The 16,235-nt window shown below is 32.7% G+C and overlaps 1 protein-coding gene across 9 annotated transcripts in view; it reads right to left on the bottom strand.

Annotated features, from left to right (window-relative positions):
* Positions 1 to 117: 117 nt before the first annotated feature.
* NAP1L1 (nucleosome assembly protein 1 like 1) overlaps positions 118 to 16,235 on the bottom strand; it is a 30,731-nt gene continuing 14,613 nt past the window's right edge. For 3 of the 9 annotated variants that reach the window (XM_012750376.3, XM_076007157.1, XM_076007158.1), the window contains 12 exons: positions 16,056 to 16,158; positions 9,627 to 9,768; positions 9,289 to 9,369; positions 8,324 to 8,452; positions 7,299 to 7,370; positions 6,336 to 6,475; positions 5,763 to 5,908; positions 5,648 to 5,667; positions 3,297 to 3,419; positions 2,677 to 2,706; positions 2,120 to 2,170; positions 118 to 1,044 (listed from right to left, as the gene is read on the bottom strand). In XM_012750376.3, the coding sequence (XP_012605830.1) occupies positions 1,009 to 1,044; positions 2,120 to 2,170; positions 2,677 to 2,706; positions 3,297 to 3,419; positions 5,648 to 5,667; positions 5,763 to 5,908; positions 6,336 to 6,475; positions 7,299 to 7,370; positions 8,324 to 8,452; positions 9,289 to 9,369; positions 9,627 to 9,768; positions 16,056 to 16,158 (1,073 nt within the window). In that variant the 3' untranslated portion in view covers positions 118 to 1,008. Of the gene's footprint in view, positions 1,045 to 2,119; positions 2,171 to 2,351; positions 2,445 to 2,676; positions 2,707 to 3,296; positions 3,420 to 5,647; positions 5,668 to 5,762; positions 5,909 to 6,335; positions 6,476 to 7,298; positions 7,371 to 8,323; positions 8,453 to 9,288; positions 9,370 to 9,626; positions 9,769 to 16,055; positions 16,159 to 16,235 lie in introns of those variants that run through there. The other 6 variants (XM_020287972.2, XM_012750378.3, XM_012750379.3 and 3 more) reach the window with 4 other exon arrangements.

The following is a 16,235-nucleotide window of genomic DNA, read 5'->3' as shown; positions in this document are numbered from 1 at the left end:
TTGGTACCCTTTTCTTCAGTAATTTGGTAAAATGGGTACAACCCTTAATTCAAACTAGGCCTCTGCTTCTACCTGAATTAGTACAAAATTAAGACATTATCTTTTAAGAACTAAAAGTGTATTTGACAATTTTATTTTAGGCTGCAAAAACAAAAACAAGCAAACAACCAACCAACAACAAAAAACTTGAAATAGGCTTGACAAAAGATGTAAATTCATCCTTTCCAGGGAAGCAGAAGGCAGACCCTACCACAAAAAAAAGATACTTAGTTAATGGAGGTTAAATTTAAAAGTACAGTTAAATAATATCAGGCTAACTTTTGGAAAGCCTAGGTTTTATTCACCTCCCTGTGGTGAGGTGAATAAAACTTTTTATTCACCTCCCTGTGGTGAGGTGAATAAAACTCATAACTGTATTATGAGTTAAGTTTCTTTATAGTTAACTATGCCACCTAAAATATAAAAATCCAGTAACAACCTAACAGTTATCGGGTATGGTCTTACTGGAAATTCTTAACCATATAGTTGATTCGCCAAAATTATTTTTTAATGATGAATTGTCTTAAGTTTATGTCACTGCATTTCTATAACAAAGTAATGAAAGGCATGGCCAATGCAAGCGGACTTAACCTCATTCAACTAACAGCTAAAGAAATACTTTGGTTCTTCGAGGAAAAAATTAGGGGAAAAAACATGTTTCATTTAACAGTTATTAATTTTAATAGCTGTACCCCAATAGCTACATGATGAAAATATTCCAGAAGAACCAAACTATGTAGCAATGAATGAACATGCGTGAAATAATTTGTGCCTTCAACATACCTGGCAGAAAAACCATAGTTAAAATGCTAGGTAGAACAAATTGGTCTTTAAATATCAGTTCCTGTTCTTTAAAAAAAAATTACTGAGTCTACCAAGAAAATACAAAAACATAAGGCTGTAAGTAAATAATAGTTGTGTTTAGGCTATTACAGTGCAGATAATCCTCAAGGCCACATACATCCTGCTTCACTGCTGCTTGCACTCTGCTGGGTTTTGATCCTTCTGTTAAAGGAAAACAACAAGTCAATCTATCTTCTTCTACCTGCTTCAGTGAATTTTTCAATAGTAGTTAACTACCTTAATTATCATAGTATCTGTTTTGTTAAAGATTTCACCAAATTAAAGAAATGGTATAGGACATAGACAAGGATGGCAAATTATTTATTCACATATTAGCAAGTCACTGAAATCCTAAAGTCCAAATTTTACATTGTTAAATTAACTCCATAAAATGACACACTATTCCAAAATCTTTAAAAAATAAAATTACCAAGCAATTTATGTTAGTCATATTATCAATAAGTTTTGCCTTTTTATAGATCAATTATTCAAAGATAATAATTCCATTCATATTTAGCTAGTAAGAGTAATTCACACCTGCTAGAATATTTAATTTGTTTTTATTAATAAATTACCCTTTCCTACTTGCCAAGTTAAATCATCATCTGAATATTTTATTGTATTAAGCGAATGAATGAATGCACTAAAGAGAAAACTGATGTTTTAAATGAATCATGATGATATACTACATACTTTGTGGAAGATGAAGACCTCAACTAACTCTGATATGACAAATTCCCAGGAATAATAGACTGGGACTCTAAAGGACTGAGGAATAGAGGTGGCTGAAAGAATTTAACAGCACTGCTCCCTAGCCTAGTTCCCAAACTCTTCCTGCATTCAGATCTTTTAAAAACTGACATTTGTTTATAAGCTTTCCTTTGGAGGAAAAACAGACTAAGAACCCAACCAATCAACTTTCTTTAATGCTTAAAAACTGTTAAAAAGAAAAAAATGCCCAAGACAATGTGCCAATAAAATAGAATCCTAGCATTTACTTAGCCTGAAACTATAAAAAATACAGTCAGATCCAAAACAATGTTTCTTAGGAAAGGTCCATTGATATTATGTGTACTGTTCAATATGCCAACGGGATTGGAAAAAGAAAAAAAATATTATCCAGTCAATGGGCTGTATTGAAGACTTTTAATGGAAAAAACTAAACTATATTCAGAAATACCAACTCTTACTTTAGCCTGCCTTATATTTAATAGAAAGCAGCACTAATTTTGCTCACCTTCGGGTCATAGTCTGGATCATTTTCCTCATCTCCTTCTTCTTCCCCTTCCTATATTAAAGTTCAAAATGCATCCATGAAGTAGGTACATAGTAGGATAAATTGGCTTATAATGTACGGAAAATTTAATACAAATTACTCTAGGGATCAACAGATTTTCATATTACAGACTTCGGTGATAACAATTTAATCTGAAAGCTTCTAATATGAAAAATTTCCCAACACAACTTGAGACATTCCAAACAGCTTTTATTGAAAATGTTTACTGCAGCCAACGTTGAAAAAGTTTACTGCAGCTTTTGACTTCTTCAAAGAGCTGATAACCCTGCAGCAGAACAAAATTATTTGAAATAAAAAAAGTTGCTGAGTTTTGCAATTTATTTATTGAAACCTTATACATACATTGATTGGCTGAAGAATTCTAAAATCATATTTTCCAAAATGTTTTTATCCCAAATCACAGAATAATGATTATAGCAAAGGAATACATAAATCAATCAATTCACTTCTCAATGTGTTAAACACAGAGAATTATTTGCTCATTTGGTAAACATTACCTCATCCGCTTCTTCACCTTCTTCATCATACTGAAAAGAAAAACAGTGTAAGTGTGAGTGAATATGCATTTGAGAATGGCATTAGTAACATGCACCACTTTATAAACTAATATCTAAAAAGAGAAATAATACTTTCCCATAAAGTAACTGATTACAAAAAACCTATTCTAACAATTACCATTTAGCAATAAGGATATCTAAAACATTTTAAAGGACAACCTAAGGTTTCTTTAATCATTACTTAATATTCCCTTGGATAAAAAAAATTCTATGCCTCCTAATAAATGTTAAAGCACTAAAAAAATGTCCTAGTTCTGTATGGTCAAAGGTGAGAGCATAATAGACCTACAACATTAACCAAACAAAAGTTACACTAACTCAGAATAATCTTCCTATTAGCAGAAAATTTAAAACTAAGATAAATGAATCCAAAGATTCTAAGAAGACCTACTTCAAACTCAGTAAAGATATATATATATATATATATATATATAGTCAGTGATTAGCCTAATTTTGAATTATTCTATGTCCTGCTTTTTAAAAATTAATTCTAACCTCTTATAACTCTGATTACTGTACCCTCAGCAAATTATTTCTTTTCAGAATTCAAACTCACTCACATCATCGTCATCATCTTCAATAGCTTCTCCAGTGAAGTATAACACTGATCTTGGGATTATACGTTCACGTAAAAAGTGACCGATTTCAAAGTCCGCAGCAAGGATAGCTTCAGCGTCATCATCCTGTTTTTAAAAGGAAGATAAAAGCACAAAACTTATGAATAATTCTGTTATTTAACTTGGCATATGTGAGACTTTTTGGTTTAAATCATATGATGAAGAGAAGAAACCCAACCTTTTTACTTTGTCATTTTTAAATTAGCCTATATGCATGTGATCAAGAAGTCATCTATGTACCCTAGTTTTACAAGTTTTTTATAAAAAGCAAGTCAGCAGGCCAGTGTACATACTACATACATGTGGAGAAATAAAAACTAGAACTGGTTAGTTTTTTATGACTTATACAATACAATATAAAAGCAAATTTGTTACATGACTGCAATTTTCCTTTTAAATTATTATTGAAAACACCAAATGGAGCAATACTTAGAATCTCAGGGCCAGGCACAATGGCTCACGCCTATAATCCCAGCACTTGGGAGGCCGAGATGGGAGGATCACTTGAGCCCAAGAGTTAGCAAATCTCCCATCTACAAAAAAACAAAAAAATTAGCCAGGCCTGGTGGCACATGCCTGTAGTCCCAGCTACTCAGGAGGCTGAGGCAAGAAGATGGCTTAAGCCCAGGAGTTTGAGGTTGCAGTTAGTTATGATAATGCCACTGTACTATAGTCTAGGCCAACAGAGATACCCTGTCTCAAAAAAAAAAAAAAAAAAACCCAAAAAAGAATCCCAGGCTTTCATTAATAACAACATCAAGTATTTGGCAAATAGAAGAACATAAAAGACCACAGAGGATCACTTCATATTTCCTAAACTACACTTTCAAGTTGCTGTACAGTTTTAAGTCTACTTAATGCCAAATGATAATAACAATAAACTCAATCTACAATTTCCATTTAATGGCAAAGCACAACACAGAAATGGTTCTGAATACTAAACAATGAGTACACCATCTGTGAATTCCATGAACCTTTACTGTGTCATCCAACATAATCTAAAAAATTAAAAAGTACAAAAAGGGGAGAGAAGTGAATTTTAAAGGAAGAAATTCACATCACGAGGTAGAGGTTTTCAAGACTGTTTTGTCACCATCGATATTTAGTAACAAACTAAGAAAAAGAACTTGGCCGGGCGTGGTGGCTCACGCCTGTAATCCTAGCACTTTGGGAGGCCGAGGCGGGCGGATTGCTCAAGGTCAGGAGTTCGAAACCAGCCTGAGCGAGACCTCGTCTCTACCAAAAATAGAAATAAATTAATTGACCAACTAAAAATATATATACAAAAAAATTAGCCGGGCATGGTGGCGCATGCCTGTAGTCCCAGCTACTCGGGAGGCTGAGGCAGTAGGATCGCTGAGCCCCGGAGATTGAGGTTGCTGTGAGCCAGGCTGATGCCATGCCACTCACTCTAGCCTGGGCAACAAAGTGAGACTCTGTCTCAAAAAGAAAAAAAAAAGAACTTGAACATAAGCTTTAACCCATCCACTGACATGAAAAAATATGAAGCTCTATCTTAATACTCAAAATAATTCTTACCTAAAATTTACACACTGCTTTATACTCTCATTTTTTATCCTGTAAAAGGTATTTTGAACTAAGCCAGTTATTAATCTTTTCAGACTGAAATATTTGCCTTTTGCAGATCTGATCTAAGCCTTAGCCAAGATGATTCCAATACAGAAGTATTCAAATTAATATAATTTCTAATTCTATATATGTATAAAACTAGTTAAACTCTTTCAGTTAATTTAAATCCAAAAATCTGACCAAGAGAAAAACAAATTCAAAACACACCTGGCCCACCCTGCCTGTACAGACCATTTTTGAGGCGGTTCGTCAGTCCAGGCTACATGGTAGGTACATTTTATAATTTTTTGTTATATGCCACATATAACCTAAACATATATGGCTACAATATACAACCATATTTCTATTGTAATAAGACACAGGAAAGGTATATGCCACAAACCTAATCATAATATGGCTAGGAATTGAGTAAATAGTATAAATTGAATACATTTTGGTTTCATTAAGGATAAAAATAGTTTTGAAAAGTTAAATCCTTCAGAGAAACATTTACAAGTATCAAAAGAAAATCTAACTTTTTATTTCACTGTCTCTCAATAGAGGCAGTAACATCACTTTGAATGGAACAATTTTTCAGATCCATAAAGGCCTATCCAGTGCATGCAGGCCTCAGAACACAATACTAGCAATGACCATCCCCTCTCCACTTTTGAGGACTGACTAGTGCTTTAACACAGTAAACAATAAATAACAACTCAACTTACCAGATCTCCACTCTCAGGAACTATAAAAACAGAGAAGAGAAATTCAAATGAATAAGAAATTAAATAAAGCTTATTATAAAACCACCATTAATAACCAAACTAAAATAGTACTTACCCTCAGGAGGCGCAAAAAAATTAAAGAAAGAGTCATTGGAAACTGTTTTAGTCACAGTACGAACTGTCCCACGTCCCTTATGTTTCTGCTTCTTCTTAATGGTTTTCAAAGTGACATTCTTTCCTTTTTTCCAGTCTATCTGGCACCTTGCAAAACAAAGGAGAAAAACCTTCCATCACATTTAGCACATTTTTAATTGCTAAATTTTTAGAAGTAAATGTTATATTTAGCTTTCAAAATTTTAGAGGGGGAAATTGGCTCATATGTTTTCTGTAGCAGTGTAAAGGGGAAAATTTTATTTCTAAACAAATTTTTTAAATAAACATATTTACAATTAGCACAAACACACAGTATAATAAATTTAAAGAGGCACTCCTTTGCAATAATATATGTTATAGTCATGGGTCTGAGGAGAAGTGTAGGAAAATGATTAAGCACTTCTCAGAGAACATTTTACCAAAATCTCTGGAGACAGACTGTGCATATATGTAACTGAAAATAACAAGTGTGCACAAATGTAAGTACAACAAAAACTGATACAACATTCTGTCTAAGTAGTAAAATTAAACTCACCCTGTACAACCCATAATTTCTGGTCCATCAAAAGAAAAGGGATCAGAATCATCTGGTTCTGACCTCATCCTATATGTCTTTGTCAACACTTCATTTGTGAAATATTCATTGGGTTCAAAGTGAAATTCTAAGACAAAACTCTTTAAAAGAAAAGAAAAGAAAAATTAGTTAAATACCTACAAAATAAATTTTGCCAATGCTTTGGTAAATAAAGCTTAATCTGTGGTTTTTTAAAAGCATATATAAGATTCAGAAAAACATTATCATGTTTTTCCTACTCTAACCCCAAATTATGTTAAAAGCAAAAAGAAGTAGAAATTAACTAATAAAGTTTAATTTCCATTTACAACTAAAGTAATAGTAATTTGTAAAGTGATGTGTAACATGTGTACACAATAGGATGGGCACATTGTAACTGACCAAGTCTCCCTCCCTACTTACCCCATGAAGAGGGCTTAATAGTAGACTAGAACCTGAGCCTGACAAAGAAAAAGCCCAACCTTAAAAATCTACAGCCTTTACCTATAGTAGCTTTGCCCACAGCTGATATAAAATACTGGTGGTTTGGGGAATAGGTTGTTAGCTGATCTACTCCCCCTACTCATCGGGAAGTAGAAGCCCTCTAACATTATCTGTTTTATGTGATTTCCAGGCACATGCCCTTTAATACAGAATAAGTATTTACTTTTTCTTATTCCCTTGCCATTATTTTTATCCACTTTAACCCAGGATCAAGGATTGTATTTCAAAAATAGTTTATGTTCAGAGAGAGGAAAATGAATAAATATTGTGCCATAATTAGTAACATATAAATACTTATTTACTACAATGAAAACAGTACCAAGTATCAATTTCCTATCATCTCTATCCCTAACCACTGAATGGTCACTCTTTTTAAAAAGGATTATTTATCTACCTGTAAGCACCTGTTATAAAATCATAAATATTTCAAAGTTCTTTTACCATTGGCTGGCCGGCATCTGAAAACTTCACTTTAATATCTTTCAAGTGCTTCAGAATAGGTTCATCATGTTCCTTGAAATTAAAAAATAATAAAAATTAGTATCTAACATGGCATTTAGGGTTTGTATTCTGTTACTACAGACAGTAGCTGAGACAATATATTTTTAGTAAAGTTTTATATAATAATGATAACTTTCAGACTTAGTTTCCAGATTATGGCTTATACTGAAGTTAGTTTTTACTATGGGTCTACTGTCACTAGTAGAAAAAAAGTGACCAAGTAGAACTATATCATTATTAGGCTGAATGGGCTAACAAACATAAAGCCAAGTCTTTGCTGGTTTTTATATTTGCTTTAAAAATGTTTCCTGATTGTAATTGCTGCATTTTCCAGCTGCTTGTTCCTTTCCTCCTGCCTGATTCTTTTCTACTTTGCTAAAGTAGAAATGCAATAAGCAGTAATTGTGTTGAGATCATTTATTTATCTCAATGTAACTTCTAATAATTACAAGATAGGGCAACAGGTACTACAATGCAGATGGTAGTGGCTCAAGAAATACTGGAGAGGCAGTTTCCCAAAGAAAGTGACATCTGTGATGGTTTCACAAAGAAATATGACAACTGTGAGTTAAACGTCTTTATAGTATTCTTTTAAAATGTAAATTTCTCGTGGAATAGTTTGGTTTCAGATTGAAAAGCTCTTTTTGGGAGCCGAGCAATTGAAAACTAAGATTGTCTTCCCTATCCTAAGCATGTAAAGACAAAAGGCACAGGGCTATGAGAAAACATCAGTTAATAATGAATAATTATCAATGGAACCATTTTATTATCTAATTTTTGAAAATAACTATAATTTATTTGATTATATTAATCAAAGCTGTAATCATCCTCCTACAGATACTAGCTGTTTCAAAAGTAAGCAATCATTTTAGAAAGGGCAACACTGAAGAGAACAGTCATCACAGCTATTTAAATTTCAAAAGTTTCCCATTGAGGTAAATGGGTGTTTTAATGAATAAAATTACCTGAACCATATCACTGAGCAAGTCAACATTCTTAAAAACAGTCAACCAAAATTCAGGAATTCCTTTGGGATCTTCTTTTTCTTCATCCTTTTTCTCCTCTTCAATCTTGGCCTTTTCTTTTAGCTCCTCCTTGATAAATGACAGCAAACATTATTGAATGCATGGATTAGACTTCTTGATAAAATCTTGTAAATCTTAACTTACATGCAGTGGCAAAAAATATAGAAACCCAGAAACCCACAGATCACCAATTATAATTTTCAGCCAAAGAAGTTTGTATCTCATTGTGTAAACACTGCTGTTACCCATACCAAACCTTATTTTCATCAGAATTACTGCTATCACACCCCACCAAAAAGAATCACTAGGACCAAGAACTATAAGAAAAACCATTATAGAGAAAAAAAAAAAAAATGAAAACCTTTATGAAAAAGGAAGACTTAAATAAACAGGAAAAGCAAAAGGAAGATTAACTTAACTTTGTCCAATGCCTCATCCTATGGTGTTCTTAATCAAAATATTATATTCTCTTAATCAACCGACATTAAATAACAATGCTACAGAACCGGGCCATGTAACACAGCACTGAAGCTGTGTCACAGTTCTGCCATTATTCTTTGTGGTTGAGTCACTTAAAAGCCTTTATTTCTTCACTTGAAAAATGGGAAAAATCCTATGCCTGTCATCATGAAGTTCAAAGGAAAAGTTTTATGAATTTATAAACCTTAAATATTATTAATACTTAAATACTGTAAAAAAGATAAAAAAATGATATTGGGTAGATGGTACTAGGTTAAGCACTGGCTTATCTATACTATTAATCTTACAAAAAAAAAGAAAACATTTCTTAGGTATAATAACACCACTGATTATATACTGTTATAGCCTATCACCAAATGCTAACACTTTTGACAAAACTCTTAAGATTTTTATCACCTAAAAGCACATTAAAAGTTGATACTTACAGAAATTTCGTCTTCTTCATCTGGTTTCCATTCACATTCTTCTTCCGTAGGTTCATAAATTGCATTAATAATCTCAAATCGCTAAAATGATTAAAAAAAAGGGCTTGCATGAAAACACTGGCATCCAAGCTCAAAACTAGTAGTTTCTTATTAAGGACTCCTATAGATTTAATTAACGTATATCACAACCTTATGTGCTATTGATAGCTTCCCAAGTACCTCTAATAACCATTTCAGTGAGAGGTCTAAAGACTAACCACTTGCAAGTTTGTTTATATTTCCAGCGCTGGTTTTCTAGAATGTTAGATAAATTAAACAAAGCAGTAGAAAACATTTACCTTGTCAAATAGAGGCTGATAGAGAGCAGCATACTTCCTTTCAAGATCATGAACTTCCTCATAGAATTTGGCTTCTATCTGTGCACATTTAACTTGAAGGTTTTTGAGAGCATTCACTCGTCTTTTAACTACCCTAGGCAAGCTGAAAGGTTAGAAACCGGTTACACAGCATCACAGGAAAACAGAAGTCACACTTCCTTTGTCATATTGAAACTGAAGCACAACAGTTAGTGAATGACAGGTATATTCAAAGTAATTAAAATCCAAAATAGACATAAATATATTGACCCCTTGACCATAGAATATTTAAAAAGTAGAAATTTAACCAAAGTATACTAACAAGAAAATGTAAATCACATTAAATGTAAATCACATTGTCAACCCTCAAAGTGTAATCAAGTTCAGTGTTGGACTTGTCATTGCTGGTATCTCAAAAGTAAAATACAAACAGCTTATCAAATTATAAGTCATGGACTGACCATTTAACTCTAACGATGGTTGCTTGGATTTTTCTTTCTTTTTTTTTGTTTTTTTTTGACATATATCTCACCTGTATCAGTTATTATGAAAAAGGAGGAGGAGAGAATATGTATATTAGAGGAAAAGACGATATCCTACACCATTATTTTCTATTTTAGTTTTCATATTTAATTTGGAATTTGAAATTACATAAGAATGTAATATATTAGGAAGAGGGTTTTTTTACACAACAGCTTTGTTGAAATATAATCCATACATACATCATATAACTCATTACGGGGCACTGATTTTTTAAAAGGTTATATACAGTAAGTTTTAAGTCCCTTGAAGAATGATTAAACTTATAAACCCTTCTACCACCCAAAAATGTTCACACTCAAAATTCACCTAACTTTAGGGAATCGATGTATCACATACAAAGTCCAGGTTAAAATATGCTGCCACAGATAAAATTTTTATAAACCAAATAATTATTATGATTATTAGAAACAAAAAACAAAACACCTAAAGATCTCAACTTCTTTTCTCACAATTAAAAATAAAAAACAATGTTCTATTAAGGTGGGGGAACTAGTAAGAGCTTTTGGCTTCCCCTGCCCAACCCCCCAACCCCTAAAACCAACCCCAGAAACTGTAGAACCAAGAAGGAAACAACTATTTCAGACACACACACACACCCATAAGCAAAATAAGATTTAAAGCTGTCCTTGGTATAGGGTGAGCTACAACCTGGAGAATGAATGGAAGGGATAACCACAGTAGGCAGCAGTGAGGACAAGTTAAAACAAGGCATCGTTGCAAACAAACTTTTTAAGTTCGGGTCTAGCCTTGCAACAATCAATGTCTGTCCCCTTCACAAGACCCCAATGTCAAGGTTCCTAGAATAACATGAAGAGCTGATGAAACCTTGACTAGCTCAGAGCCCTCAAGCATTCATTCCTCCACATTATCTATTCTGGTAAAATGAATTAAACAACCAAAGAGGCTTATCTCCTCCCAAAGCACACCAGGAAAACTGCCTGGCATTGAGACCTCTGCTTAGGCTCATCTTGCCCCCTTCTTAAACTCCATGGAACTGTCACATACCACAGTCTGACCTTGATTTCTCACCTAAATAGCCATTATTAACTGTATACTGCCCAGTGCTCCTGAGCTCAAAGGCCAAAATAACTAGACTTCAAGAGTATAATTTCTATGAAAGAGTAAAATAATTATTAGCTGAAGCAGCATTTAGACAGACTAAGAATTTAAACAAGAATATAAATATATTTAGAGATGAGGAAAGATAATAGGAAACAAGACCAAAAAAATCTAAAACAGTGGGAATGTTAAGTATGGAAAATACAGTAACTAAAATAACCAATAAATAGGATAAACAGGATAAATTCAACTGAAGAAAAAAGTCCATGAGGTTGAAAAGTTCTCCCAGAAGGTAGCATGAAAGACAGAAAATAGAAAATCTGAGATATGGATGACAAAAGTAGCAAAAGCTGGCAGAGAAGGGGGAGATTATCTTAAGAAATGAAAATGATAAATTTCTAAGATTTAAAGCAATATGAGAATCTTTACTCTATCCCAAACATATTAATGAGATTGATGAATATCAAAGACAAAAGAAAATTCTTAAGGAGTTCAGTGAAAAAGAGCAAAGAACCTACAAAGGAAAAGGAACCAGACTAACACCAGGCTTCAAAAGAAACACTAAAAACAAGAAAAAATAAATCATTATTTTTAAGTTATTTAAGAACTTTCACTTTATCATTTCATAGCCAGTTACATTATTTAGATATGAAACCAAGATAAAAATTTTAGCAGGCATATCAGGATTCAGGAGGTATGCCAAAGATACTCATTAAATTATTAAAACCAACTTTTGAAAAAGAAAAAAAACCCCACAAATCTAGGAGATTATAGAATTAAAAAGTATAGGTGTGATCAAATATCTTTGTAAATTTCACTGTTGCCTTGAAGGAAATAGAGAGGACAAGAGTAAGTACATTTATAAACAATACAGATTAGATATTAGCAAATTAAAGAAATCAATAGAAGTAAATAAACTTAGGTATTAGGTTATATGCCACTACCACAATAACAACAAACATAATGCATTAACTTTGGAACAAGAAGGCAACTTGATCTATCCAATGCAAAGCAGAAAAGGACTAAAAAAAGAGCCAAAGTAAAATAAATTTAAAAACAGAGAAAGATGGCAGCAGTAAGTCCAAAAACAATACAACATTCAAGAAATGTAAAGAAGCTGAATTTATTAATAAAGAAGCCAACATTCATATTAACGAATGATACAAAGATGGAAAAAGACATACCAGTTTAAAAAAAAAAAAAAAAGCTGGGATGTGTATTATAGTATCAGGCAAATAGAATTTATGCCCAAAAAACCGGATAAAATACAAAATAAGACATTACATACCTATCAGTAAAATGGAACGAGAACAAGGTACATACGTCACAAACATCATATACCTAATGATATGGCTTCAAAATCTATCAATCCACAACTGATAGAAATATAGGGAGAACCTAATCGGAGATTTTTAAGATTCCTTTCCCAGACAAGCAAGCAATCAAGCAGACAATCAATCAATTAGCAGAAATAAAAAGAGCCTGAATTAATACAATTAGTAAGCTTAAGCTATTAATTTCAGTATCTAGATCTTCACACACAATACATACACAACATTTATAATAACAAGAGTATTAAGGACACAGATTAAAAAATAAAAATCAAATGAACTAAACATTCTATTTTAATTGGAAAAAGAAATGGAATAAACCTAAGTAAAGAGGAAATGATAAGCCAGAAATCAGTGAGCAACAACAAAGAATGTGGAGAAACAAAATCAAAAGCAAAATCAAGAAACATTAATAAGATCCAAGACAACTAGTAAAACTTAGGATATAAAAAACAATATAAAAGAAAAAAATCAGATTTTTAAAAAAATCATGAACTATGATCAATCTAAGACTTAAAATGCATGCAAGTTTAGAACATAAAACATATAAAACTGCAAAACTGACACAACTTGAATAGACCAATAAGTATGCTTAAACAAACAAACAAAATCTATAGCTCAAAACTCCCCAGGACCTCTAGTTCCAAAACTCCAAAGAACCAAGTAAACTTTTAGCAGAGTTCTACCAACCATTCAAGAAACAGTTAATTCCTACCTTATACAACGTGCTGCAGAAAAAAGAGGGAAAAAGTAAAAGCAGCCCAATTCATTTCATACAGCAGTTAAAACCTTAACTCCAAAACTAGTTAAGTATACCATACCTTGAAAGTATATTTATGTACATACATATATACATACCTGCACACATACATATGCACACACAAGCTCATTTCACTAATGAATAAAGACCTAAAATATTAACTACTGAACTCAATTGTGTAACAATAACATATCCTGATTAAGTTTATTCCAGGAATGCAAGGCTAGTTTGATATCCAAAATACGTATTTCCAAAACATTTACTTAATATTTGCTTAATAGGAAAAAAGTACAAAAGAGCATCTTAATCAATACAGAAAAAAAAGTCAGATTTAAAAATAGTAAATAGGCACAGAACTTGGCCAGTTGCAGTGGCTCACGCCTATAATCCTAGCACTCTCAGAGGTCAAGGTGGGAGGCTGGCTTGAGCGCAGGAGTTCCAGACCAGCGTAAGAGCGAGACCTTGTCTCCACTAAAAAATAGGAAAAATCAGCCTGGAATGGTGGCATGTGCCTGTAGTCCCAGCTACTTGGGAGGCTGAGGCAGGAGGACTGCCTGAGTCCAGGAGTTTGAGGTTGCTGTGAGCTAAGCTGACACCACAGCACTCTAGCAGAGGACAGAGCAAGACTGTCTCAAAAAAAAAAAAAAAGGCACAGAATTTAACAGAAAGGTTATATATTCATTCCCAATACTAATGGAAATAAGACAGAGATGTTCATTTTTAATGCTAATGTTTAACACAGTACCATAATGTAACAAGTGCAAGTCCTGGCCAATGTTATAAAGAAAAATAAGTATATGGTGTAATGTGGAAGATTAGAGCTAAAATTGCCATTATTTGCTGAGAAGATCTTGGGGGGAGGAGTCAAATTACTACAATAAATTTAGCAAGGTTACTGGATTCAAGATCAACTTTTAAAAAAGGTCAAAAGTACTCCTCTACACATCAGGGAACCAGAAAACACAATAAAAAAGAAGATACTATTCATAATAGCAACACAACTAAAATATAAAGAAATTAACTAATAGATTAACAAATGAAGAAAATGATGAAACTATAATAAAAGACACAGAATGTGATCTGAATAAATACAAGTATATGGATGAAACAATATTAAAGGTATAATTCTCTGTTAATCTAAAAATTCAGTATAATTCTTATCAAAATTTAGGGTTTTTTTTTTTTGTTCTTTTGTTTGTTGAAAACCTGATAAACTTAACTCTCAAATATGTGGGATAAAGGTCTACCTATGGTTAGGTCAACCTTAAGATCATAGTTTGAGGGCATTGGGGAGGCATGAACAGAAGCAACTTGCCTTGCCAAATACAGACATACTATAAAGTCATAGTAATTAAGTGTGACAATGACAAAAGAAGAGACAAAAAGATCAATGAAACAAAAGAGTACAGCTCAAAGACAAACACAGGTGTTTCTAAGAACTTGATAATGCAATAAAGTGGCACACAAATAAATGGGAAAAGAATGAATTGTTTAGTGAAGAGTGTTGTAAAAACTAGCTAAGAAATGAAGAGGGAGAGAAAAGAGAACTGGATGGTTACCTACACCAAATACAAATGTAGACTCTAGAGGGTTTAAAGACCTAAATATGAAAGATAAAACTAGGCAATAGGAAATATAGAAAGAACTAGGAAGAACTTCTTAAGCTTCAAAAGCACAGCCACAGGACAAAATATTTTACTAAAATAAAAATTAAGACTTTCTGTTTACCAAAGGACTCAATGGACAAAATAGGAAATGACACAATATATTATTTACAATGTCTAAAATTGGTAAGGGAATTGCCATCTAGAATACCTAAGGACTTCTGCAAAATATTTTTTAAAAAGATAACATCAGTAAGAATGGTACAAATGGGCAACCTAAAAGGCTCACAAACATTATAAACAGAACCTCAAAACTCATTAGAAATTTAAAAAATACAAATAAAACAAAATGAGCCCATATGTCTTAGATTGGTTTAAAAATGAAAAAAAAAAAAAACCTACAAAGCTGGGTGATGCCAATTGTTGGCAGAGACACAAAGATAAAGCAACCTTCATGCACTGGATACAGTATTTCTGGAAATCACACTAAGAGTGCTTATTGCTTGCACATCCTATAAATAGTAATCCCACTGCTAAGTACATTCCCCAAAGAAATTCTTATACATTCCTTAAGAGGACATACAAGGATATCCATCACTACAGAATTTACATTAACAAAGATAAGAGTCCATCAAAGGAAAGGCAGATAATAGAACACAGTGAAAACACACTACAGAGAAGTAGGCAACATTTAGAAGCTACTAACTAGATACATATAGACGGCAACCCAAATGGATCTTAAAATCATGAAACTAAGTTTAAAAAATTGTGTAAGCTGAATAAGGCTATTAATGATTTACATCACCCATGAATTAAATAAGAAATCTGTATTTCTTCTGATTTTGTGCATTTCTAACAAACCTCTAAACAAATCACAGAAATGGTTAAGATCAGTACACTTCCTATGACTTGAACTAAAATAAACTTTAAAAGACCAATGTAAACAGGTGCTATTAAGAAAATTTTAAACTTCCAATAATCCTATTTTAGATGCTAACAGACATCAGGTTTCCACTACTATGTATATAAATCCTAGATGGTCTTAAAAATAGATACACCTGCAATGTTGATTATAGAAAGATAAATAAGGGCTATGGAAAAGAAGAACTTGTACCTTTCAATGTATCCTGTTGGTGTTTCTACCAGACCATCAAGTCTTTCTTGAAGGGCTGCAAGAATCTGAGGATTTTGCATCATCTGAACAGTCAGCTGACGCGCTTTAAAAAAAAAAGGGCATCAAAAGAAGGATTTTATGAAAATGTATTATGCTTTTTTAATAGGACAATCCAATCTC

Source organism: Microcebus murinus, chromosome 10 (assembly GCF_040939455.1).
Source record: "Microcebus murinus isolate Inina chromosome 10, M.murinus_Inina_mat1.0, whole genome shotgun sequence".
In the NCBI taxonomy this organism is placed as follows: Eukaryota; Metazoa; Chordata; class Mammalia; order Primates; family Cheirogaleidae; genus Microcebus; species Microcebus murinus.
This window is presented reverse-complemented; position numbering and strand designations above follow the sequence as displayed.